At 37.8% G+C, this 27443-nt stretch overlaps 2 protein-coding genes across 2 annotated transcripts; one reads left to right on the forward strand and one right to left on the reverse strand.

Annotated features, from left to right (window-relative positions):
• Positions 1–5756: 5756 nt before the first annotated feature.
• Positions 5757–6564, reverse strand: LOC143858247 (uncharacterized). Its single transcript, XM_077368903.1, has 2 exons — positions 5914–6564; positions 5757–5831 (listed from the first exon to the last, which is right to left on the reverse strand). Exons 1-2 carry the CDS (start codon positions 6562–6564, stop codon positions 5757–5759), a joined length of 726 nt encoding a protein of 241 aa, XP_077225018.1.
• Positions 6565–18360: 11796 nt separating this feature from the next.
• On the forward strand, positions 18361–25234 carry LOC143857736 (luminal-binding protein 5-like). Its single transcript, XM_077368195.1, has 8 exons — positions 18361–18499; positions 20362–20629; positions 20739–20953; positions 21085–21327; positions 22394–22873; positions 23635–23789; positions 24343–24425; positions 24536–25234. The coding sequence occupies exons 1-8, from the start codon at positions 18442–18444 to the stop codon at positions 25029–25031; spliced, it is 1998 nt and encodes a 665-aa protein (XP_077224310.1). The 5' UTR covers positions 18361–18441; the 3' UTR covers positions 25032–25234.
• Positions 25235–27443: the final 2209 nt, after the last annotated feature.

The following is a 27443-nucleotide window of genomic DNA, read 5'->3' on the forward strand; positions in this document are numbered from 1 at the left end:
TATGTATTACCACTGTTATAAGTTGCATTTCATATTTATTAAGTGGGCTTTAAAATAAGGTTTCCTGTCATTTTTACACTCCTTTTCTTGGAAAATCGTTTCATGAAATTGATATGTTGTGGATAATAAGCATGAGAAATTTTATTGGGTTCTGTAGTACTACTATGATCCTGTCTCGCATAGAAGGTTCAGATCAAAGAAGGAGGTGTTTGATTATCTAGGATTAGGAACTTCCCAAAGGCCCGTGCCCAAACCAATGGCCGAGGACTCCATGGATAGCAACACTGTGAGTTCTATAATTTTTTTTGCTTGACCAATTGAACATATGCTGGAAATTAGTATTGTATTGTTTGCCTTACCTGTATGCATATCCTCCTTTTCAGTCTTCTGCAAGCTCAAAGGCTATGGAGTTCGATGATAACAACGTACCCAAGAAGGTCACATGGGTTTTAAATGGCCCTGGATCGTGGACACCATTGATTGGTGAAGAACAGGTTCCTAAGTCTACAAAGAAAGCATGGGATGCTGTCTTTGAGCGCCGTATGGGCGGTCAAAATTAAAAATTCTATGAGTTCTAAAAACATCTCTTTTGTTGGGTCTTTTCTCTTGAATAGCCAACAGCACATTCAATTGGCAAACATTTTAATCAGGGAACCCAAACTTGATGCAAATAAAGTACCTAAACTCGATTCAAATAAAGTTATTTTGTTTCCATTGTATGTTCTTTCTGTTGACGTTAATGTGTGTGGCCCACATTAGTGGGATCCACTCTAAGGCAAAAACGAGTAATCTCCTTCCCTCATAAGTTGTATTTTGCAAAGGAGTCTTGTGGTCTATCCCAAAGGGTTTTAAAACTTCTTGGACTCTTAGTCTTTGAATTGTGGTTGGATGCAAACCGTGAACTCCAAAACTCTATAAATACGTGGGCGTTTGATGGGAACAAACACTTCGTTTTATAGCTAAAGTCCATCCTAAAGAGGGTCCCTAATATGCGAGGAAGATTGTGCCTGCGATCCATTATCAAGCCCTAAAGAACTTCTCAGGATTAGAAGATCCCCTTCTGTTTGTGCAAAACAGTTCGTGTTCGTGGATAGATGAGATTTGTGATCTTTGATTCTAATCCCCATGGCCCGAGGTATGTTCCGCATTTGTTTTATTAGCGTAGTACTAACACCTTCACGTAAGATTTTCGATTGTGACCGTTCATTTCCGAAACGATCCCAAGATAGCATTGATCATCAAAAGGCCAACTTCGAAGCAGTGTATTCTTCTGAGAACTGCTAGGTAACTGACATTGGATTATCGATGATCAGTTGATTCAATTTTGTGCATTTTGTGCAATGGTTTGTTGGGTCATCGACTATAGACCGAATAATCTTTGTATTTTTCAAACCTGATGACTCCTCTTCCTAGAATCATGTTGATTAAAGGCACAAAATGCCTTCTAGTCTGCTCACATGTGCTATGTGGATGTGATCCGGTCCGTTGATCTTACTGGGAGCAGAAGTCTGGCATTTTACTGTTGACCCCACCTTGATGGAATTATGCTAGCCCCTTGATCCATCAAGTCTTGTTTTGGTTTCTGCCAATGAAAGCTAAACCATTGATTAGCTAGTGCTAGTGGGCCCACCGGTAGAAGCAAATCAGGATTCTATTTTCCTTGCTCAGTGTGAATCGGCTGACTATTTCATAATTCAATATGAGAATAGAGTTCCTAAGGTGTCACCTCATATAGCTTATATGACATGGCGCTTAAAAACATAAGGGGCCCACCTTGTTTGGATGATCCAAAGCATTCATTTGATAGGCCCTCACAAAGATAGGGTGTGCCCAAAAAATCAACTTCATAGGATCATCCTAACCCTTCCATTTGTGGAGGTTGAAATGGATGGGTATAGACCTCCATGAATCTGCCCATTTTTAACCTCTATAAATGGAAGGGTTAGGATGATCCTATGGACCTGATTTTTTGTAGGCACCATATCCATCTAAGGGCCTTTCAAATGAGTGGTTTGGATCGCCCTAAAAATGTGGGCCCCTTATGTTTTGTGAGCGCCACCTCATATAAGCTATATGAGGTGACACCTTAGGAACTCTATTCTCATATTGAATTATCAAATAGTCAGCCGATTCACACTGACCAAGGAAAATAGAATCCTGATTTGCTTCTACCGGTGGGCCCACTAGCACTAGTTAATCAATGGTTTAACTTTCATTGGCAGAAACCAAAACAAGACTTGATGGATCAAGGGGCTAGCATAATTCCATCAAGGTGGGGTCAACAGTAAAATGCCAGACTTCTGCTCCCAGTAAGATCAACGAACCGGATCACATCCACATAGCACATGTGAGCAGACTAGAAGGCATTTTGTGCCTTTAATCAACATGATTCTAGGAAGAGGAGTCATCAGGTTTGAAAAATACAAAGATTATTCGGTCTATAGTCGATGACCCAACAAACCATTGCACAAAATGCACAAAATTGAATCAACTGCTTATGAAATAGGCATTTTCCTGGCCTGTTTTGAACCTGATTTTTGAGATTCTAAATGGAAGAATTATGGAAAATGGTAAACTACAAAGTTGTAGGTCTCTTTGAGATCTTTCTAACAAGTATTTGTGCTTGAAAATTGGACAAGAGGGTAGAAAGTTATGTCAGTTTTTGTGGACTGTGTCTGTGGGTTCCCAAAACAGTCAAAGTTAGTGAGTTCCTATGCAATTAATGTTATGTTAGTCCCTAAGCTAGCTAGTGGAGGAGCTTGAACAAATTTGATTTGGTTTTATTTTATTTAAAGAGTTAGAAACTATCTTGAGAGGGGATTTTTGATGTTGATAAACTTATGTAATTGATGGAATATCAATTGGGTTGAGCATTGCTCCCATTTTCTTCTTCTTCTCTTGTTGTGTTCTTGATTTATATTTTTCTTCTTCTTCCCTCTTAAGCACCCGCATTAATATATGAGAATAGAGTTCTTAAGGTGTCACCTCATATAGCTTATATGAGGTGGCTCTTAAAAACATTAGGGGCCCACTTTGTTTGGATGATCCAAAGCATTCATTTGATAGGCCCTCACAAAGATAGGGTGTGCCCAAAAAATCAACTTCATAGGATCATCCTAACCCTTCCATTTGTGGAGGTTGAAATGGATGGGTATAGACCTCCATAAATTTGCCCATTTTTAACCTCTATAAATGGAAGGGTTAGGATGATCCTATGGGCCTGATTTTTTGTAGGCACCATATCCATCTAAGGGCCTTTCAAATGAGTGGTTTGGATTGCCCTAAAAATGTGGGCCCCTTATGTTTTGTGAGAGAATAGAGTTCCTAAGGTGTCACCTCATATAGCTTATATGAGGTGGCGCTTAAAAACATAAGGGGCCAACTTTGTTTGGATGATCCAAAGCATTCATTTGATAGGCCCTCACAAAGATAGGGTGTGCCCAAAACATCAACTTCATAGGATCATCCTAACCCTTCCATTTGTGGAGGTTGAAATGGATGGATATAGACCTCCATAAATCTGCCCATTTTTAACCTTTATAAATGGAAGGGTTAGGATGATCCTATGGACTTGATTTTTTGTAGGCACCATATCCATCTAAGGGCCTTTCAAATGAGTGGTTTGGATCGCCCTAAAAATGTGGGCCCCTTATGTTTTGTGAGCGCCACCTCATATAAGCTATATGAGATGACACCTTAGGAACTCTATTCTCATATATATATATATGAGAAAACGGTTTTTGCAGTTAACCTCAGGAAAGTTACATGTGGTGGCGTGTTATAAGGATTCTCATTGGCTAAAAGATGTGGGCCCATGTGCGCTGAAAAAACTTAAAACGCAAGTTCAAAATGACAGTCCAACCCTTATATTTCATACGGTTTCAATTTTTTGACATTCAAGTCCCCCGCAAATCTTAAAAAACAGGAATCTAGGGTTTTATGCGCTTCTCTTCTTTGCTTCTCTCTCTCTCTCTTCCAAACGATAGTCCAATCTAGGGTTTATCCTTTTGCTTTATCTCCATTTCTGTCATTTTCTTTATCCTTTTCCTCCTTTGCTTTTAGGGTTTCTTTCCCACTCCAGTTTCTTCAGTTTCTTTCTGTTTTTTTAACTTTTTATTTGGTGCAGCAGTCTGGCATTGAAGGACAAGGCAAGATGGCTCGGATTGGGGAGTAAGGATGATGAGTATGAGAGCAGATCAGGAAGCGACAGTGGATTGGGCGATGATCAAGAAGATAATCCACCGAGGAAGAAGAGATATCATTGCCACACACCTCATTCATTGTGAATCAGCTTGTTAACTACAGTGCAGAAACAAGCATGGTCAAAGTCTCATTCATTGTCCGGTTCAAAATTCAGAGATATCTGATCTTGTATTTTTTCCATTCCAACAGAGACCTTGTGAAGGGGATGTTTTGCTTGTTTGGGAATTATTTGATGTGGTGGCTCTTTTTTTTCCCCTCAATAATGTGTTATGACTCTATTAAACATTCATTGTCCTCATTGTCCTGTTAATCATTTTACAATTCAATCTTTTTTTTGTTTGATAGTATCTTTAAAACCTTGTTAATGAGTGTCTATTTAAAACCTTGTAACATGCAAGGAGGATTGCAAAATTTCGAACCAAAATCTTTCCTTATTTAAATGAAGGGAAGTGATATATTCCATCCCTTTTGTTCCCTGGGAGTGAATGCAAGTGATATATTCCATCCCTTTTTTCGCTAGGAGTGAAGGGAAGTGATCTATTCCATCCCTTTGCTTCTCTAGGCCAGCCCCACTCATCTAATAATGAGTGCCCTTTTACACTGCAAAGGGGTGGCCCAAGGAAGAAAAGGAGATGAATTTATCATTTCCTAGTAGTTTATTTATGACTGTCTAATTAAAGAAAGAGGAAACACATGCGATCCCTTGCTTAGGACTTAATTGTTTTGGTCTTCTTCTTATGTAGTTCAGAGATCTACAATTGCTAATCAATTTGGGCTCAAAATGGGTATTGAATACAGCCTCAGATGAATTAAATAATAGAAGGCTCAATCAGCTACCCCTCTTGTAGGCTATATTCTACCTGCTTTGTACATAACCAACCATCAGACAACAAAATGAATATCCTATTTTGGATACAACCTGATCGAATCTAAAACCTGTAACAACCTGTCATTCATATACAACCTATTGAAATGTAAAACCTAATCCTTACATCATATAGTTATAACGATAACATAAAACTTGAATACGCATTAAAGTTCAATTACAGAATGTCAGAAGATGTACAAATTGGATTCTCTCTACTCTAAATTATACAAAACACCTTGCTAATCCACTAATGCGAGTCATTTTCATTGAAATAGCCTTCAGATAGCCTTCAAGGAGCCTTCAAAATGAACCCTCAAGCAGCCTTGGAGCTTCATCATCCATTCCATGGCACTTGTACTACCTGCATTGAGTAAACAACCAGGAAAAAATATTATCTCTCTAATCAACAAGTTGTACATTTCAATGGTTCTCAAATTCTGAAACATACAGGGACTAAACAGAAATCTAATAATGGACTCAAATGTACATTGTTCAACCTAATAATCAGTTTTGGACTAAACAATCTGTTAATTTTTTTTATCATAAATTTGACTACAATAAATCAATGGTTCTCAAAATCTGAAACAAAGTAGCATTCAAATAAGGAAGACAAAACTTTATTTTGATTTTTTTTTTAACAATGGCACAGAAGAGCAATATCACATACCTTGCTAAATGAGCAATATCAGGATGCAATATCATCTTCTTCCTCCTCCACCTCCCCTTCCTCCCTTGTACTCATCTCCTCCAGTATACGCATCTATAGGCAGAACTAAACATTAACTCACATGGTTTAAAATCTTGCAACATAAAAGAAGACAATCATTACATTTGTTCCAAACCTTCTGTTTCTTTCGTTTTTGTTCGTTCTTAACTTTCTTCTCACAAGTTGTCAAATAATGACCCATTTTCCCACAATAAGAGCACTTCCATTTTTTTGGTTCTTCTTGGGAGGTCTCTATTGAAGATTTCATATGTGAAGCAATCTTCGGGTGGCTCTTGGTCTTCACAACTGGTGGGTCTCGGATAGTTATCTCCGGTATTTGACTACAAACAAAGTTCGACTGCACTTGGTTGCCAATGATTTCTGACTGACTTTGCTTCTCTTTCTTCTTTTGATCGACTTCCGCTAACAATGCATCGCACATTTCTTCCATCTTGTTAAAAAGAGTCTCATCATTATAAGATTCCTCGTCCTGTCTTCGTTGTTTTGCCTTTAGACACCACCTCCTTAACGGAGTTACGCCCTTTTCCCTACCTTGTTCCCTTGTAGGAACTTTACCCAACACTTGATATCGTGCATCAACTGTCCATCTCCTAAATATGTGACCCTCAAGAATAGCAGTTAAACACTTCTTCTCGAATATTTTTAGTATATGTCTGCATAATATACCTGAAGTCTCGAACATCACGCAGTCACAAGTCACATTTACACATTCGGCATCGCTATATAGAACAATATGTCCTTTTTTGGTTTCAAAATCACCATCCATGTGTACTACATTGTATGTTGTGACATTCCCATCCTCCCTAAGCTTCTTACACCAATAATCATAACTTCTCTTAAGCTTCGCCTAAAATAGCCCAAAAATAACCCTTGTATAGTATTTTCCAGCCTCCTTTTCCAATGGGCTTAATGTTATTATTGTAGCCTTTGAATTTTTCGACTTAAAATCTTCCTATGTTTCTTTCCTATGACGGTCAGCAAGCATTTTCTCGTATTGCTCTAGGAAATCATGCAGAGAAGTCTAGTAAAAAATCCCGTGCGATGCACGGGCCGACAAATAACTGTACGGACCACATCATAGGTTGATCCAAACTGTCCATGTGATGGAACACAACATCAATATGTTGTGCCCGTAAAATCATTTTCATAGGCTGATCCTAGCCTTCCAATCTATAGAGGTTTCCATAATTAAAAAAGCATAGAGGAGGGGGGTAGGATTGAAATTATGTGGCTTTAATGGGTGTCTTTGTTAAAAAAAGTCAAAAAAAGTGATGTGTAATTCTCATAGAATTTTGGGAGAAATTCAAATAATTCTCTCCTTTTCTCTTCTGCTATATAGTATACTAGTTGCAGTCCCGAGCGATGCACAGGGCAGCCAAAAAAAATTAAATTAATAATAAAATTTATTAAAAGCATATAGGAGTTCAAGAAGAAAATGAACAAATTGCTTAATGAATACCATAATGAAACATGGAAACTTTGGAAAGCTAAGAGATGTTTCAGAAGAAAACTGTTGGATTATCCCTACGTGAAGTGTTGCTTTATTGTATTGCTAAAAATAAGGCAGTCAATGGTGACCTTTCCTATTCTACTGAAATACTTACTATTAATTATGAGGCTTATGTGATTAGACCTTTCCTATTCTACTGAAATACTTACTATTAATTATGAGGCTTATGTGATTAAACGCAAAGGAAAACAGGGAGGAGAAAGGAGAAACAAAAAAAAGGGGATACATAGATGAGTGCAGATTTTTAGGAAGTGGCTTTTGGAATCTATCTATTACATAGACGGCCCTGATTGCGCTTTAATTGAGATTTTAGAAAGCTTTGTAATATACGGGATGAAGAGGGGCTAACAGGTGGCACCACCACGGCTTAGATTAATTTCCTTATTGATGTTATTTTTTATTATAGAGGAAAAATAGGCGTTAAAGGGTTAGAGGAAATAGGCGTAGAATAGAGATTAATTAGGCGAGGAAAATGAAAAATTCGGTTTAGTTTTTTTCTAGTTGGTACGTTTGGACCAAATGAAATAACAAAAGGGAAATGAAAAAATAAATAAATTACCTCGCAATAATTTGTTGTGGGGAGAGAGATTTAGGGCAACGAAGTAGAAACACTAATGAGTGAAAGAGAGATTTTAGGAATATTTGTGATAGGTTTTGGATTTCTTTCTATCTATATAAAGACTCTTTATTTACATTCTAACCATTGGAATAAAACGTTTGTGACGTTTGAAATCGGTAACCAAATAAAACGGTTATTATAAACTTGGTTGAATGCGTAAAAAAAAGGGTTGAATGCGGTTTGCAGAGGGGGTGCCACGTGGCACACCCTCAGAAAAGGGTTCCTGATGTTAACCTCATATAGCTTATATGAGGTGGCGCTCACAAAACATAAGGGGCCCACATTGTTAGGATGATCCAAAGCATTCATTTGAAAGGCCCCATCATAGATAGGGTGTGTACAAAAAATTATCTCCATTGGATCTTCCCAACCCATCAAAAGTAGAGGGCAAAATGGATAGACACTTTTTGCCCACAAATCTGCCCATTTTTTCCTCCACTTTTGGAGGGGTTGGGATGATCCAATAGAGCAGATTTTTGGTACACACCCTATCTATGATAGGGCCTTGCAAATGAATGCTTTGGATCATCCAAACAAAGTGGGCGCCTTATGTTTTGTGAGCGCCATCTCATATAACCTCTCTCTCTCTCTCTCTCTCTCATCTATTATAATATAGCTGGATGGGGGTTTCACTGTTCACACCCACGTGGACAGCTCCCCCATCGCGCGTTTGATCGTACGTGGCATCCTCCTTCAAACGAGCCGAAGAAAACCTTAAAAACACTTTCCTATTCAATTTGGTTTTCTAAAAACTCTCCAAAGAGTCCAATAGACATGATAAAAATATTATGAAGATTTACTCCTATAATTTAAACCTTAAACACTTTCCTATTCAATTTGGTTTCTCTAAGAGTCCAATAGACATCCTAAAAATATGAAGATTTTGGTATCTTATGAGATATCTCTACAATCCCTCCTAAAATCTCTCCCTGCTATTTTTTTTTCTTTCGGATTATATTGAACAATTGCCTGGTTTTTTGGGCAAATCTCTCTTAAAATCAGTAATTAAATTAGAAAAGATATTCCTAAAATCTCTCACCCTCTCTCCACTACTCATACGAGAGAATATCTCTAGTATCCCTCCTAAAATCTCTCTCCCTCCAAATTTTTTTTTTTCTTTCGGATTATATTGCGTTGAACAATTGTCTGGATTTTTGGGCAAGTCTCTCTCAACATCCAAGGCGATTGGGTTTCCTTTATTTTGCAATTAATCTTGAAGAAGGAAACTTCTGAAAGCATACAATCCTTCCTCACTTCGTATTCGATACGGCTTTTGTCTCTATCCTTTCTCCTATTTCACAATATTCAAAGGAGTGATATTCTGTTTCCCATGAAACAACAATGAAATCTGCATATTTTCTGATAAGTTTGTGGCTTGAATCACTCTTTTGAATATATTTCTAATGATTCCTAAGGTACAATTTATTAGAAAGGAAATCTCTGTTCTTAACCTTCTACCTTCTTCTCCGTGGCTTCAAAAGTTGCCTTATTCTTCATTTTGTAGCACTCTCATTACTTTCTAATTGATTTTGGTTAGGGTTCAGTCTAGGATTAATCGGTTTCTGTTACTGCAATTTTTTTTCACGGCTATTATTATTGTTGAATTTTCCTTCTTTTTTTTTGCTGTCAGTTTTTCAATAATTATTGTATTCGAGATGTCTGCATAACTTCATCTGTACTTCCTATATTCTAACAGGCTGTCTTCATTATTCAAGTTTATTAAAGGTTTCTTTTTGCAGTTTTCTTACCAACATGCCATAATTGACTGTCCAATGGAAGGGTGAACTCCCCCTAAGAAGAGCTGGTATTGGATCTTGGGTTCATATCTATCAACGGATTCATTGGTGAAAATAGTCATGTACTTGCGGCTGAGATAACTTCCAGTTACAATTTCTTTCGGATCTAAACTCTCAAGGTGCTATCAACATCCAATCCAAAAAAGTATAAAACAAAGTGAGTAGTACCATTATCAAAATATGATTGTGGGATATCAGTTGCCGTCTTCTTCATTTACTTTTCTAACCTCTTTTTCTTTATTTTTTTTCAATTTTTTGGCATTATTATTAAGTGAATGCCTGTCTTTTGGTGTCTGTGATACAACATAGCCAATTTAAGATTTGATTTTGAACTTGACGCTTGGTTTTTCCTGTGTGCTGTCAATTTTAATATCTGTATGAGAACTGAATCTTTTGCATTTTGGGTCTGCCAAGATTCATATGTTGCTAGGAGATGAATGAATAGAGAATTTAGAGAAATGGACATTGAATACTTTGGCTTTTGTATTTGTTGAGATTGATCTCTCACAGTAGAGTTGAAAACCAAATTGAAATGGAGGTGAAAGCAAAGTGGATGGGCACATTATATTATTGCATGTCGTTCTCAAAATCGATTCTCCAAATCAATAAAGAGATGTGTCACCATAGAATTGATTTTGAGTCACCGTAGAACTACTATCCACAGTGAACACAGAGAGACGCATCAAATTAGACAGCCGAAGTCATTTTTTGTAATCGCATTGTCTGCCACGTGGTGTTCAATAAATTACCCTATTGTATAAACTCTTTAATTAAAAAATGATTAATTTATTAGAAGATCTATCTGCAATATGGAATGTGACACAAAATAAATTCTCAAAATCCAAAATGAACAGAGCTTTGATCTTTGGCTAGAGGAGTGATATATAAGGAGCCTAAAAATGAGAAACACATTAAGAAGTTTAATGCAGCCCACACATGATCTGTATCGTGAATCTAGGTCCTTCTGGGGAGACTTTTACAAAATCCTTTACATTCAAGTGAGAGCAACCGATGTAATTTCCTGTTTCTGTTATATATATGATTTGGTGTGTTTCATGTTTTGGTTTTATTTTTCATGGTTGGTAAGCTGGGATCGAACCACCGACCCCACGGTTGATGATCAAAGCCTTAACCATTGAGCTACGGCCTCAATCCTGTTGTTTTGATTTAGACTGAGTTTTTAATATTAGTAAGCAAATCTACATTGCTTTCTCTTTCCTGATATTAGTAAGCAAATCTGCATTTGCTTTCTCTTTCCTTTTAAAATTTTCAATTGTGGGAACCTGGCAGATCTGCATGGTGAAACCCAAAGGTTTTTTATATTAACTGGCAGTGAGATCATCTTTTATCATGCTTTCAGGGCTGATTTTTACTTTCTTCGAGTATCGAATATGTATAATGATTGTAATTTTAATGAGGTATCACGATTTGTGTTTTCATACGAGGAATCATCTCGATTATTCAGTTTCTACTCTTGCAGCAGATTTGTTCTCTCATAAAGAGGGGAAATGGGGAAACATCAGAATGGGTCAATTGAAACATCTATTTTTATCGACTTGAACTATTTAAGTTTTTTTTTTTTTTGGATGGTACTTGAAGTGTTTGGTAGGTGATATTGCTATAAATTATTTGGACAATGGATAGTTTCTCTATGTCAATTATTATATGGATTATTTGGATAACCGAATAACTCTCTATTTGTGCCATGCTAAACTTTGGTTTCCTCCGTCCACCCATTGTATACAATTAATTAATTTACAGCTGGGTAGAGAAATTTTTTAGATATATGATTTTATGACACTGTAATATTTTGTCAGAAAATGAAGGTTGATAGAGTTTACTCTGTAATAGCCCATTGTTTCAATGGGGATCATCATTCTTGAGGAGACATGGTGAAACTGTCTGTTTCAGTAGCTTTGTGCCAAGTCATGCATTTGTACATCTTCATTGTATCCTGAAATTGATTTTGGGCTTGAACGCATGCGGAGAGACACTGAATGTACACTAATGTACACTGAATATGCCCAAATGTACACTGGTTGGCATCTACTATATGAGCTCCAGGGCCAATCTTGAGAGGTGAGAAATTTGATGGAGCAGAAGCTCTTCTCAATTGTTGCTATAAGTACGATTGGAAGATCGGGGGCAGATCGCACAACAATAGTTTTGGGCTAATTGAGGGAGTCTCTTATTGTGATTTAGTAGACCAATCTTACATGCTTGTATATTCAATCTAACATGTTTAGTATGTGCATGCACTGAGGAACTATCAGCATCCTCTTTTGTTATTGTATAGACTGGATAGGTTGTGCCTCCCACCAGTGGAACAGAGAAGAATTGAATGGTTAAATGTGATGCTCTTGGAATGGTATTTGTATATTTCAGATGCTTTTAAAATCAGTGCCCACTAAGTATAATTTGGGTTTTGTTGCACCCTAATATCATTTACATGGAAATGATATGTATGGTTTGCAGTATCTGTGTATGGTTAGCTTGACTATATATCCATGGTTTATAGTATTTGTTTGGTTTCCAAGTATTTTTGCCGTCATCAAGTTTATGTCCTGCTATTGTAGCATATGTGTTACCATTCCATCCAAAACTAATTGTGTGTTCAATGCTGAAAATGTGATAAAATCCAGCTGATTGACTGATATCTATTATCAGGCTATAGACAACTCACTAACATCATATCATGATTTCACATGTCTTATTCACACAAACTTTAACTCATTCTTTATATTTTATTTTTCCCCCTTTACCCCTGTTTGTTGGCACTGGAATGGCAACTTGGGTGCAACCTATGTTCCTCTTAGTTTGCATCTACATGTACATGCTACTGACACATGGCATCTCATTATAAGAGAAATATACGTCTGAGAGAAGGTTCAATTGCCATTAGCAACCCATAATACAGGGCACACACAGCGAAGCATTCATAAATTGAGTTAAAATGGGATTCGACCAAATTATGGGATCCGAACCATTTATTTATCTCTCTCTATCTTCCAATTGGAGGATTCTAACCCTCATAAATTTTTCTTCTTATTACTTTGTTCGTACTACTCTTCATCAGTTTTGAATGTCAAAAAACTGATTCTTCGTGTCTCTTTTTTAGCTCTTACTATGTCTTTCATTAGCCTCAAGTCTCAACTGATATTTTTATTGTTTTTCAGTCATTGATAGTTCTTTGATTATGAGTTTATAATTATTATTTCTATTCTACATGCTTTTAAAACTTTGGATTTCCTCCTATAACTTTTGAGTTATTACTAACATGTGCATTGTCCCACCAGTTATTATATATATATATATATATATATATATATATAGAGAGAGAGAGAGAGAGAGAAAACGGTTCCTGTAGAGAGTTCTCTACACACTAGCTTAAAATACAGTGGGGGCCCACATTGTTTAGGTGATCCAAGCCATTCATTTTAAAGGCCCTCACATAGATAGGGTGTCTACAAAAAATCAGATCCATAGGATCATCCCAACCCTACGATTTGTGGAGGTAAAATGGATGTCTTTAAACCTTCACAAATTAGTCCATTTTTTGCCTCCACAGTTCGAATGGTTAGGATGATCCTATGGATCTGATTTTTTGTAGACACCCTATCTATGTGAGGGCCTTAAAAATGAATGGTTTGGATCACCAAATAATGTGGCCCCCACTGTATTTTAAGCTAGTGTGTAAAGAACTTCTCTACACATATGTGTAGGAACCGTTTTCTCATATATATATATATATATATATATGAGAAAACGTTTCCTACACATATTCTCTACACAATAGCTTAAAATACAGTAGGGGCCCACATTGTTTGGGTGATCCAAGCCATCCATTTTAAAGGCCCTCACATAGATAGGGTGTCTACAAAAAATCAGATCCATAGGATCATCCCAACCCTACGATTTGTGGAGGTGAAATGGATGTCTTTAAACCTTCACAAATTAATTCATTTTTTGCCTCCAAAGTTCGAATGGTTAGGATGATCCTATGGATCTGATTTTTTGTAGACACCCTATCTATGAGAGGGCCTTAAAAATGAATGGTTTGGATCACCCAAATAATGTGGCCCCCATTGTATTTTAAGCTAGTGAAGCTACACCGCCGGCTTAAAATACAATGGGCCCACATTGTTTTGGTGATCCAAAGAATTCATTTGATTGGCCCTCACATAGATAGGGTGTCCACCAAAAATCAGCTCCATAGGATCATCCCAACCCTATGATTTGTGGAGGCAAAAATGAACGTGTAAAAACCTTCACAAATTTGTCCATTTTTGCCTCGACAGTTTGAAGGGTTGGGATGATCCTATGGAGCTGATTTTTGGTGGACACCCTATCTATGTGAGGGCCAATCAAATGAATGGTTTGGATCACCAAAACAATGTGGGCCCATTATATTTTAAGCCGGCGGTGTAGCTAAGTTAGCTACACCGGCGGTGTAGCTAAGTTAGCTACACCGGCGGTGTAGCTTCACTTTCCTCATATATATATATATATATAGAAGTGTTTCCGCGCAGTTGTAGAGAGCTATCTGCGCAGCTGTGCAGAGAGCTATGCTATCGCTCCTTGGTCCCGTTGTAATTGTCAAATGTCACTACACCTATTTCGTATTTTCTTTGTAATTGTCATACTTTGATATCTTTTTTCCGTAATTTTTCATTTAAAACTTACTATTTCTATCACAAATCTATTTCTATCACAAATCTAATAAACCGTAATGATTACTATTTTTTTTCTACTTTTGCTAGCAACCTTTGCACCCATTTACTTCTTCCAATCTTTGCATCTGACGGGCCACAAGCCGAGCAAGTGGAATCGGCGAAGGTGGCTAGCAAATTCCTGTAAAAAGAAAAAGGGAAATGTTATCAGCACTACTGTATTTTGATGAATGCACTCTTACTTTATTAAAAGTACGGCCGCACCAGGATGATCCAAACCGTCCATTAGATGGGCCACAACCCATATAGGTTGTGCCTCAAAAATCATTTCCGTAAGTTGATCCTAACCCTCCTATCTGAATGTTAGAGGGTTGATCCTAACCCTCTATAGATTGGATGGTTAGGATCAACCTATGGAAATAATTTTTGCTACCACAACCTAGTTTTTTGGGTATTTTGCGCTCGACTAATGGGGTTTTTGGGTTTCCATTCGCCCAGATCAGTGGGTCCCATTTAATGTGAGGTTTACAAACCACAAAAGAGGATTTGAAAAATTACAGCCGTGTCCCTCCCCATCTCTTTCCAGCGTAAAAAAACCCCATGATTCACATGTATATTTTGGATTAAATTTTCTAGGTGTAACATTGCAATTCACAGGTGTTAGCACATGAATAAATGTGCATTTTGGATTAAATGTTAGCACATGATTCAACATTGCAATTCACAGGTGTAATGTAATTTTTTATTTCAAGTAATCTGGGCCAAGAGATGGATGGATTGAACTAGAACTTTATTGAATATAATTATTATGAAATTTCTATCATCTGGTATTCTCTACAAATTAGAAGTAGAAACTTACAATTATTCGTCTCAAAATACTAGGTACGGCCCACTTTTTTTTATGATCCAAACCGTTCATCTGTTTGGGCGCAACGTAAACAGGTTGTGCACCAAAAATCATTTCATAGGATGATCCTAACCCTCCGATCTGAACTGATCTGAATATGGAGATATCCAAAAATAATTTATGGAATTTTCTACAAATCGGAGGGTTAGGGTCATCCTATGGAAATGATTTTTTGGGCACAACCTATTTCGTTGTGCCCAGATAGATGAACGGTTTGGATCATCAAAAAAGTGGGCCGTACCTAGTATTTTTAGACTTCACGTGTTTTCACTAGACCTGGCAAAAGCGACCCGTGCCCGCAGGTCGACCCGACCCACCCACAAATTTGCGGGCACGGGTCTAAGTTTTAGTGACCCGTCAAAAACTAACCCGCGGGTGACCCAACCCGCAAAAACACGGGTCGGGTCTGGTCAACCCGCGGGCACCCGCACCATAGGATTATCAGCACTACTGTTTTTTACGAGGGAACTCCTCACTTTATAAAAAGTACGGTATGGCCCATAGCCTAAATAGGTTATGCCCCCAAAATTATTTCCATTGGTTGATTCTAACCCTCCAATCTATAGAGGGTTAGGATCAACCCTCTAACATTCAGATTGGAGGGTTAGGATCATCCTATGGAAATGTTTTTTTGGAGCACAACCTATTTAGGCTATGGCCCATCTAATGGACAGTTTGGATCATCCTATGGTGTGGGCCATACCATACTTTTAATAAAGTGAGAGTGCGCTTATAAGAAAACAGTAGTGTTGTTAACATGTTTTTTATTTTATAAGAATTTGCTACCAAACTTCTCCTATGACAACTTCTCGGCATGTGGCAATCCCGGTGCAAAGATGTGCACATGGTCAAATGTTGCTAGCAAACCAAAAAAAGTAATCATTACACAAAAAACTAAAGTACCTAAAGTTAAAGTTATAAAGTTATAAAGTTTTAAATGAAAAATTACCTAGAAAGGGTTATAAAGTTTTAAAATTACAAAAAAAATACCAATAAAATATAAAAAGATATGACAATTATAGAAAAAACAGATGCGGTGAAATGGAAACCCAAAGACTCCATTATTGCGCAGATAACGTCTCTATGCACCTGCGTAGAAACACTTCTCTCTCTCTCTCTCTGTATATATATATATATATATATATATATATATATATATATATGAGTTAAGTGAAGCTACACATACGTGTAGCTAACTTAGCTACACCGACGGCTTAAAATACAGTGGGCCCACATTGTTTGGGTGATCCAAACCATTCATTTGATAGGCCCTCACATTGACAGGGTGTGCCCAAAAAATCAGCTCTATGGGATGATCCCAACCCTTCAAACTGTGGAGGAAAAAATGGACAGATTTGTGAAGGCTTTTACACGTCCATTTTTGCCTCCACAAATCGTAGGGTTGGAATGATCCTATGGAGCTGATTTTTTAGGCACACCCTATCTATGTGAGGGCCCATCAAATGAATGGTTTGCATCACCGAAACAATGTGGGGCCCACTGTATTTTAAGGCGTCGGTGTAGCTAAGTTAGCTACACGTATGTGTAGCTACACTTTCTCTCTCTCTCTCTCTCTCTCTCTCTATATATATATATATATATATATATATATATATATATATATATATATATATATATATAGACACACACACACATAGGGAAGTGATATCAGCACAACCATGTTTTAATAATTGCACCAACTCATCTTTTCTTTTATTACTGACCAAGGTTATTACAGTCCCAAAAAGCTCTCACAAGCCAATTTAAAAAGAAAAGACATGGTGAGTTTGTGCAATTATTAAAACATGGTAGTGCGAATATCAGTAGCTTATCTGTGGGTGCAAAGATCAGATAATTCTGGAGTAAAAACAAAAAGCAAACCTTTCCCCAAAAACTTCAATGAAAATTCTTGAGCATTTCATAAACTTTATGAAACATTTTTGTAAAAAATTGCAAGAGGAATGATAGATGCAAGGGAGCCCTTACATAAAGAGCCGGAAACCTCGAGAGGAAAGATATCATTCCTCAAATTGCAATGGTCTTCACAAAATAACTAGAAATTGTCGTTGATCTCTGAAACTGACGCGGAAAGAGATCTCACGGACGATATGGAGAAAAAATATTACTAGGAGATAACCCAGTTGGGTACCCAGAGTGGAACCGAACAAATAGCCTTTCTTTTCCTTGATTTTTGGCTTTTTTTCCATGAAAATGGCAAAACATGCCACATGGCATGTGGAGATTTGTTAGGTTCCAATCTCGGTTCCACACTCGGTCTCCATAGTAGCAGCCGTTTTTTTATGGTGTATGAAAGTATTTTTCAAAAAGTGCTGTAGGGCCAACACCATAGGATGATCCAAATCGTCCATTTGATGTGCTACAAGGTTGTGCCCCAAAAATCATTTTCATAGTATGATCCCAACCCTCGGATCTATAGGATTATCCCTATGGATTAGAGGGCTAGGATTATCCTATGGAAAGGAATTTTTGGGCACAATATATTTACGTTGTGGCCCATCAAATAGACGGTTTGAATCATCCTATGGGCCCCACAGTACTTTTTGATAAAAACTCGTTTTTGAAAGGGCAATGATAAATTCGCACCCCTGATGTGAATTGACGTTGAAAAGCATTAAAGTCTGCCACGTTAAAAAAAAAAAAAAAAAACATTAAGGGGGGCGAATTATCCTACAAGGGGTGCAAATTTATCATACTCTTTTGAAACAGTGGATTTTACCTTTCTGATGAATGGCTGAGATTAATCTAACTGAAAAATCATTTCTTTAATCCAACAAAAACTGAGATTAGTACAACTGAAAAAACTTATTCTTATACACGTGTCAAACTTTTAGAAACTCCCTTTTACTAATCAAATCCGCATCCTGTTTTGCTACCAATTGAAAACCCAGATCGAACGGTCAGAATTGCCCCAACATCAAAACACTTCCAATTGGTGGAAACCTTTAGTACTCGTAATCCTATTGGTCCACGTCATCTCATATGACATGTTCTCTCGTTCTTATTTTACGTGACGCGTTCCGGACATGAAGCCCTCTATAAATAGCTTTTAAATCTCACTCGTAAGAAGATTAAAATCAGAAAGAGGAAAAAGAAAAGAAAAAAAAAACCCTAATTTCCGCCATGGATCGATCGTGGAGAGATCGTGGATCTCTGATCTTGCTATTGATCGTATTATCAGGTAAATTTTTATTTTTCCTCCAATTTAATTAGTTCTTTTTAGTTCGATCTCTTTTTTTAAAATAAAAGTATGAACTTTTTCTTTTGAAAAAACTGGATTTTACTTTTTAGGTTCTTCGAGAAATACATTAGATCTGTTTCGATTCCTTTGTATTTTCCTTTGAATTTCATTGCAGATTTGATCTTTTATGATAGGAAGCAATGCGAATTTTTTCATTTTATAACTATGCTGGATGCATTTATTTTCATTTTAATTTTTTAGGAGTGGATCTGATGTGATTATGCAATTTTTTTTGAGATCATGAATTTTTTAAGCTCTGAAATGATTTCTCTTCGCAGATTTAGGTAATAATCAGTAATTAATGTAGAATGCGATGTGTGGATCTGGTTCAATTTAATACTAGTAATTACTTGCCAGTAATTCAGGGGAAATCACTTTTTCTAGTAATACAAACTAGAAATCTGTCCATTAAAAAAAATTAGAAATCTTTGATTCTGTTAGAATAGAAATCTGAAGAGATTAGAGATCTGCTTACTTGAAACATTAGTTTTTGCCTTTTTGGTATAGTACTCTGAGGATCATGAAAGTAGCTTTGATTTTTTGTGAACTTTGTTTTAGTTATCTAGAATCATGAGGTTGTTTATATTGAAAATAATTTTAATCATTGATAAAAAAAATTAAAGATAAAAGTCTCTTGGAAGTTTGAACAATTTTCTGTTATTTGCTCAAATCATTGAAATGGAATGTTTCCCTTTCAAAATTACAGTATCTCACCAAGGTTCTTTTTCTAAATTGGAAATGACGAACTGAATCATCCCTTGTTATTTGCTTGATATAATTTTTTTGTACAACGATATCATTTTCTTGTGCAACTTCATAAATTTTTTCTTGTTTTATTGTCTCTTAGTGCAACACAACTGCTCTCATTGTTCGAAGCAATATTGACTCCACGAACTGCTGTGGCAACCCCATTAATTGTTGTATTTCCACAACTTAGACCAACGAGAATGGACAACTGCCCATTCTTAACTAGCTTCTATTCACGGCTACTGCGCTTGTCCTCTTTTTATACTAGTGAACTTCCGTTCTACTGTGTGTATTGCTGAGAATTAGCCTTTTACTTTAATGTGAACGACATAGATTAAAAGACATTATTTTTAGACAGATGAATCCCATCCCTTCACATTGAAGTGAAAAGGATGATTTCTGGGCTATGCACTTAGTCATGATGGATGTGAAAAAATCTCTGTAACAAATACACCCATTCTTGAATAACTCTTGTTTTCTCTGTTTTTTTTGTACCATTTTCTTTTGATAGTTTTGTTGTGTGTTCTACTTACATTTACATTACCATGTCTTCCGATTTCATCATCATGTATGTGGATGTCTCATCGTGCCATGTTTTCTATAGTCACCATTTTTTATATTGGCACATGGTTCATTTGTCGAATTGAGGTAGCCCGCCTCTCTAACCAGGATATTTAATCATTTTGAGAATGAAGCTGATATTTACATCCTCTTGCTTTGGTGCCACCACCCTCTTTCCATTTAGAATCCTCCATTTTCTTGTACAGCTCAGGGAACTGGAACATCCAATGAAAATTTTTAATATAGAAGGCAGGGGGTTGGAAGTGTGGATGATTCAAATCAAGGGTGTAACAATATTAGCGCCTTTCTAAAAGTTTCCTGGTGTCTAAACACTGTATCTCTTTCATACTGCCACACGTTTTAGCATTGTTGATACGGTCATTGTGATTAAATTGTAGTCGTGGCTACTTTACTTTCTTGGTAATCTCTTCCTCTCTTTTAATTTTGAGTCAATCTGCTGATATAATGGAATGGTATGTATAATTTTGTCTCAGGATGTCTATTTGCATTCACCATTGCTAAAGAGGAGGCGACCAAGTTGGGAACAGTCATTGGGATTGACCTTGGTACAACGTATTCATGTGTTGGTGTTTATAGAAATGGTCACGTGGAAATTATAGCCAATGACCAAGGAAACCGCATCACCCCATCTTGGGTGGCATTCACGGATAATGAGAGATTGATCGGTGAGGCTGCAAAGAACCAGGCTGCTGTCAATGCCGAAAGAACTATTTTTGACGTCAAAAGACTGATTGGAAGAAAGTGAGTTTTCACCCTGTTCCATTTGTGTCATTCTGAGTGTGCTATCTTTTTCTTATATTTGTAATTTAACAGGAATATGCTTACTGAAATAGTAATATATCTGCCCCAGGTTTGAAGACAAAGAGGTGCAGAAAGATATGAAGCTTGTTCCATACAAGATTGTTAACAGAGATGGAAAACCTTATATCCAAGTTAAAATTAAGGATGGGGAAACCAAGGTTTTTAGCCCTGAAGAGATCAGCGCCATGGTTCTAACTAAAATGAAAGAGACAGCTGAAGCATTCCTTGGGAAGAAAATAAAGGATGCTGTTGTCACTGTCCCTGGTAAACAAAATTATTCATTGGATGCCTTTTTTTTTTCTGCTTGTTCTCAAGCTATTGACATGCCATTTTATGGGTTTCTCTTTTGAATGACTACAAATTTTTACATGGTTTTTCTTCCATATTCTCTTCAGCATATTTTAACGACGCCCAGAGGCAGGCTACCAAGGATGCTGGTGTAATTGCTGGCCTAAATGTAGCAAGAATAATTAATGAACCAACTGCTGCAGCCATTGCCTATGGTCTAGACAAGAAAGGTGGGGAGAAGAACATCTTAGTGTTTGACCTTGGTGGTGGCACATTTGATGTTAGTATCCTGACAATTGATAACGGGGTTTTTGAGGTTCTGGCCACACATGGAGACACTCATTTGGGAGGTAAGAACTTTATCAGCAACCATACACTTTTTGTTATTGTTCTTTTTTCTACAAATAGTTGCCATTTAGGTTGCTTAACGTGTTGAGAAACACTTGGGGAAATATTATAGGGAATCATTCTACAATTTGCACCAACTTTAGTAGCTAATTGTTTACAAAACTTAAATATAGTTCATGAAGTGTACTTATTCTTATACAAAACTTATATATTCTTCATGAACTGTAGTTGTCCTTGTACAGTTAGAAAAGGTTGCCAACTTGTATTTAAGTGTTTTTCTGTTCTTCTAGCTCTGAAACACTTCACTCTTATATTTCAAACATGAAAAAAGCAAATTATTCAAAAAAAAAAAAATGAAAAAAGCAACCACCCACTTTGAATGTTTTTTAAACATGAGAAACTCAATCAACTGAGTTTTCAGCAACCATTAACTTTTTCTTATTGTTCTTATTTCAACAAATAGTTACCATTTAGGTTGCTTAACGTGTTGAGAAACACTTGGGGAAATATTATAGGGAATCATTCAACAATTTGCACAAACTTTAGTAGCTAATTGTTTACAAAACTTAAATATGGTTCATGAAGTGTTGTTATCCTTGTACAAAACATGAATATAGTTCACGAAGTGTAGTTGTCCTTGTACAGTTAAAAAAGGTTGCCAAGTTGTCTGTAAGTGTTATTCTTTTCTTCTAGCTCTGAAAAACTTAAATCTTATATTTCAAACATGAAAAAGCAACCACCCACTTAGAATGTTTTTTAAACATGAGAAACTCAATCGACTGAGTTTTCAGTGAACCCAAGTTGAATTTCTCAGTATCAGAGCTTGCTCGTCTAGTTTCTTGGTAGTTATGCTTTTTATAGCATGAAAAGTTACTCAACCGAGCTTTTTTGGCAACTTTGAGAAACATTTTTGAAGAATATCTCAGAATAAGATTAGCACTTTGGATTGCTACGAGTTGATGCAATCAACTGGATGCAAACTTCCATAAAATTAAAAGCTTCTAATGAACTGGTTGTATTGTAGAGTGAGGAGCCATTTATCGAAATTGATGTTTTATTGTCCTGCAGGTGAGGACTTTGATCAGAGAATCATGGAGTACTTTATCAAATTGATCAAGAAGAAACACGGAAAGGACATCAGCAAAGACAACAGGGCTCTAGGAAAGCTAAGAAGGGAGGCTGAGCGTGCCAAGAGAGCATTGAGCAGCCAGCACCAGATCAGAGTGGAGATTGAATCTCTGTATGACGGGCTGGATTTCTCTGAACCGCTCACCCGGGCCCGTTTTGAAGAACTGAACAATGATCTGTTCAGGAAGACTATGGGACCTGTGAAGAAGGCCATGGAAGATGCTGGTTTGGAGAAGAAGCAAATTGATGAGATTGTTCTTGTTGGAGGAAGCACTAGGATTCCTAAGGTTCAACAGCTTCTTAAGGATTACTTTGATGGGAAAGAGCCCAACAAGGGAGTGAACCCAGATGAGGCTGTTGCTTTTGGTGCTGCTGTACAAGGAAGCATCTTAAGTGGAGAAGGTGGTGAAGAAACAAAAGGTATACCATTCTTTTCTACTTTCCACAATGAATAATAAAAAACCATCAAATGAGTATACCTCAATTTTTTTATGATAGACCCTAATCTAAATAGTATCAAAGACTGATATCTTAGTGGAATATTGGCTTTATAATTTTAAAGTATAATTTGCTATGATGTGGAATTTAATTATAGTTATGGAAAAATTAGGTGATTATTGGGCTCAAAATTATGTTTAATTTCGAGTCCAATAATCTGTTTGACAATCCCAAATGAGCAGGGCCTAAATGTAAATGAGTCCAATAATCAGTTTTGGACTCACAAGTGGTTCTCAAAAACCAAAACAAACAGGGCCTAAGTTATGTCAATCGAATTACATGTCTCACTTGGTTGTGATTTTTCATTGTAGTATGGCAATATTAGCTTTGAATTTTGTCCCCAAAAAAAAAACAAAAAAACTGAGGCTGTTTCTGGCAACTCTTCCCGTGAGTAAACCTGACCTGCCACACCAATTTCTCAAAAATACAGCACAAATGCCAGGGAAGAATCAGATTTTCTGAAGCTACACTGTGTCGCTTCTGGAGATTCTGATTATCCCATGTCCACCCATTTCTTCAGCTGAGAATGAGAAGTCTTGCTGAACATGCCCTAAGATTCATTTGGTTTTGAAATGGCCGGAATGCTTCATCTATTTGTATGCTGCTTACTATTATTAATTTTGGTGGGCTTTGATAGTTGTTAGCTGGAGTGACTCTGAATTTCATTGACTTACTGGATGCAGACATACTTCTCCTGGACGTTGCCCCTCTTTCACTTGGTATCGAGACCGTTGGTGGTGTGATGACTAAGCTGATTCCAAGAAACACCGTCATCCCCACAAAGAAATCTCAAGTCTTCACTACTTACCAAGACCATCAGACAATTGTCTCAATTCAGGTACTCGACATTTTCCCCTTGATTTCACACATCTTACAAGTCTCTTAATCTGTGGGTGCGGGCCAAAATGCAGCCAATGCAAATCCCAGTTGACCCGGTGTGGCACGACCGAGCACTATGTAACTGAGTACCCCGTTGCCACAGTCATAATTATTGTCATAGGAGTTTTTATTGACTTTTTAGTCTTTGTTGGGTAAAATGCATACTCTGAAGATAATGCGGCCAAGGTAAAAGAGAGCTAATTGACTCCAGCAAGTCGACGATGGCGTGTGGGGTTTTGAAAATATGTTTATAACCATATTTTTGTGATTTTCAGCACTGCAAACCCATCTTAGGCCCTGTTTGTTTTGGATTTTGAAAACGATTGCGAGTCCAAAACTCTGTTGAGTTCAATAATCAGTTTTGAACTTGCAATCGGTTCTCAAAATCCACAACAAACGGGGCCTCAGTCTATCTGAGTTCTATTAGACATAATCATCAATTAGTTGTATGAAATTCTGTTTAGATCTTACTTGTGTTTATGCGTTTGCGAATTTGGTTGCTAATTTTTTAGGTTTTTGAGGGTGAGAGGAGTCTCACAAAGGACTGCAGGGAGCTAGGAAAATTCGATCTCTCAGGAATCCCTCCAGCTCCAAGGTTTGTCTTCTGCTTTTATCTGCTAGTAGAAAATGCTCTCTCTCTCTCAAATGCCCCCAAATCTCCATCAAAGACTTGAACCAAATTATTAAGTACTTGTGTATGAACAGGGGCACGCCTCAGATTGAAGTCACATTCGAAGTAGACGCAAATGGAATCCTAAATGTGAGGGCAGAGGACAAGGCCGCTAAACGATCAGAGCAAATCACAATCACAAACGACAAGGGTCGGTTGAGCCAGGATGAGATTGATCGGATGGTCCGAGAGGCAGAAGAGTTTGCGGACGAGGACAAGAAGGTTAAGGAGAAGATAGACGCGAGGAACAGCCTGGAAACTTATGTGTACAACATGAAGAACCAGATTAACGACAAGGACAAGTTAGCCGACAAGTTGGAATCTGAAGAGAAGGAGAAGGTTGAGACTGCTGTGAAGGAGACTTTGGAATGGCTGGATGAGAATCAGACCGCCGAGAAGGAGGATTATGATGAGAAGTTGAAGGAGGTGGAAGCTGTGTGTAATCCAATCATCACCGCCGTTTATCAGAGATCTGGTGGTGCTCCTAGTGGCGAGTCAGGCGAAGATGACGATTCTCATGATGAGCTTTAGGATTTTCAGAGCGAGACGCTAAGAGAGTTTCTTTTGTTTTTGCTAACAGAGAGAAGAAAATGGAGACAACATAGGAAGAAAAACATTGTGTTACATTTCTACCTTGTTTTTTGAAAGGTAGAAGCTTTTTTTTTCCAGTGTGTAGACACCCCATTTTGACCGAACCCCAAATAAACCTGTTTGAATAAATCTCCTTAAAACAATTGAATCTGTGTCCCAAAATCAGTTATAGGGTAGTTCCAGATCCTATGTAGGTCTCAGCAAGGTTTCAAGTGAATCGAGCGAAGCATGGTAATCAAAAGGACAAGCCGAGTTTGTGCCCTTAGTATAGCTTCATATTACAGAAAAGAAGGGTGCCATTACCATGTAATCACCTATCCGGCAAAAGAGTAGTCACCATGCAATAGGGGGCTGTCCTGGAAAAGGAGGGGTCAAATACATTTTTAGTTTTGCTTAGATTCATCTTACCCGAGCCCCCCCCATAGAACAAAGGATTAGTCGCAAATACACTGCATGGGGTTGGTCCAGTAAGCAATTGGGGGGGGGGGGGGTCGAATTTACGTTTTTTCTTCACTTTATAAAGCCCCAAACGAATTAGGGTTAGAGGAGGGATCTCATTTTCTAAAAAAAGAAAAAAGAAGAAGAAGAGAGGGGAGCTGGTTTCTGCAGCCGCGAAGGAGAGAGGGAGGCTCGGCCTCGGCTTGTCTTTCTTACCCCATCTCTGGTCCCCACTCTGGCAACCACCTCCGACCCATCTTCCCACCACCATCTCCTCCACCTCCTTGAACTTCTTCCTTTGAACCCAAAACCCAAAACCCACTTCCCAAAACCCAAAACCCAAAACCTCAGATTTCTGCAGCCGCAGGGGAGAAAAAAAAAATCCTCTGATTTGCAGAGAGAGGGAGAGAGGAAGAAGCCGATCATCTCCCACCTCCCATCACCGGCCAACCACCTCCGACCACGATTTCCCACCTCCAATCGATCCTCATCTCAGCCACCGCCACCATTTCTGACCTCCATCTGCAACCTCTACCACCACCTGCTACACCCAAACCCTCTTCTACCTTACCCCCTTCCACCCTATCTCTTCTTCTCCGACCACACCCCGCCGGAATCCGGCAAACCCCATTCCACAGCCACCTCTAATTTCTCATCTAATTTTTTAATCCCCTGTGCCTTTGAAACCCAAACCCACCTCCATCTCCTCTGCCATTTCACTCCACCACCAACCACCATCGTCTTCTCCAAATCCCCAAACCCATCTCCACCTCTGTTGAAACCCATTTCTGAAATCCAGGCATCCTTCTCTCTAATTCCAACTCTTCATCTCGATTCCAATTACCACCACCCCTTCGCTCCAATTTCAGGATCCAATTCCGGCAATCCTGTTAAATCCAACCCATTCCAATTAGGGTTCCAAGTTGGTTTTCCGGCTGCAACCCCTCCTTTCTGACAAATAATCAAACAAACGGCAAGTTGGAGTCAAAGCTTGATAATCTGTATTTATTATTGTGGTTCCATGATGGATAAGAAGGTTGGGATTAGCGTGAAGAAGATGTCTCAATGTGATGTGGAAGCTTTGAAGAAGTGCTTGGAGCAAAACAGTGGGAACTATTTGAAATGCCAGTTACAGTTCCTGTTCTGTGAAGAACCCCCCACCTGCTCGGGCCTCTCCAAAACTCTCTTATGCTCTGTTTGGTTGTCGGGTTTTTTTTGTTCCTGGGAGTTATGTGGGAGAGTAAGTTAAATTTTGGTCCCATCCCACGTTTGGTTGCCTTTTAGCACTAAGGTTTTTTTTAATCCCACTCTTGTAATGATTATTTGTGGGGTGAATTTTTTAATCCCACTTTTGTAATGATTGCCTTTTCATCCCATCCCAAGATAACCCCAGGAACAAAAATAAACTCAGGAACCAAAAATAAGCTTGAGAAGAATTTTTTTCTATCCAACAGTTCAAGCAACCAAACAAAGGTTTTTTTTTTTCCCACCATATCTCCCAGGATATTTTTTTCTCCCACATAACCAAACATGGGATTTTTATTTTACCAGGATACTTCTAGGACTTTTTTTTCCCACCTATCTCCCAGGGTATTTTTTTCTCCCACATAACTCCCAGGAACAAAAAAAACCCGGCAACCATACGGAGCCTTAAAGGTCGGGATTGCATAACGATCATTAGTAGCAAGTGATAATTCCATGATATGTTAGTAAAATTTGGTATCTATAAAGCAATTGGGATTTCATCTCTTCATATGTTTGGACATGTTTCTCTGCAGTTCATGTGAATTCAGGTATGTTTTGGATAGTTGTAATGCAGTTGAGATTTTCAGTTTATAATTGAATTCAAGCTATCTGTGTTTTTAAACATTTATTTCATTTTTGTTGAATCCATACACCACTTTCTTAGCTTTG

Source organism: Tasmannia lanceolata, unplaced genomic scaffold (assembly GCF_043159265.1).
Source record: "Tasmannia lanceolata isolate RefF3 unplaced genomic scaffold, GAP_Taslan_0.1 ptg000025l, whole genome shotgun sequence".
Lineage (NCBI taxonomy): Eukaryota > Viridiplantae > Streptophyta > Magnoliopsida > Canellales > Winteraceae > Tasmannia > Tasmannia lanceolata.

Bases quoted from the DNA above. Each gene is read 5' to 3' on its own strand.
- LOC143858247 (XM_077368903.1), bottom strand. From the start codon at position 6,564: ATGGATGGTGATTTTGAAACCAAAAAAGGACATATTGTTCTATATAGC. The intron at 5,832-5,913 runs GTTTGGAACAAA...TTCTGCCTATAG, and splicing joins AAAAACGAAAGAAACAGAAG to ATGCGTATACTGGAGGAGAT.
- LOC143857736 (XM_077368195.1), top strand. From the start codon at position 18,442: ATGGATCGATCGTGGAGAGATCGTGGATCTCTGATCTTGCTATTGATC. The intron at 18,500-20,361 runs GTAAATTTTTAT...ATTTTGTCTCAG, and splicing joins GCTATTGATCGTATTATCAG to GATGTCTATTTGCATTCACC. The intron at 24,426-24,535 runs GTTTGTCTTCTG...GTGTATGAACAG, and splicing joins GGAATCCCTCCAGCTCCAAG to GGGCACGCCTCAGATTGAAG.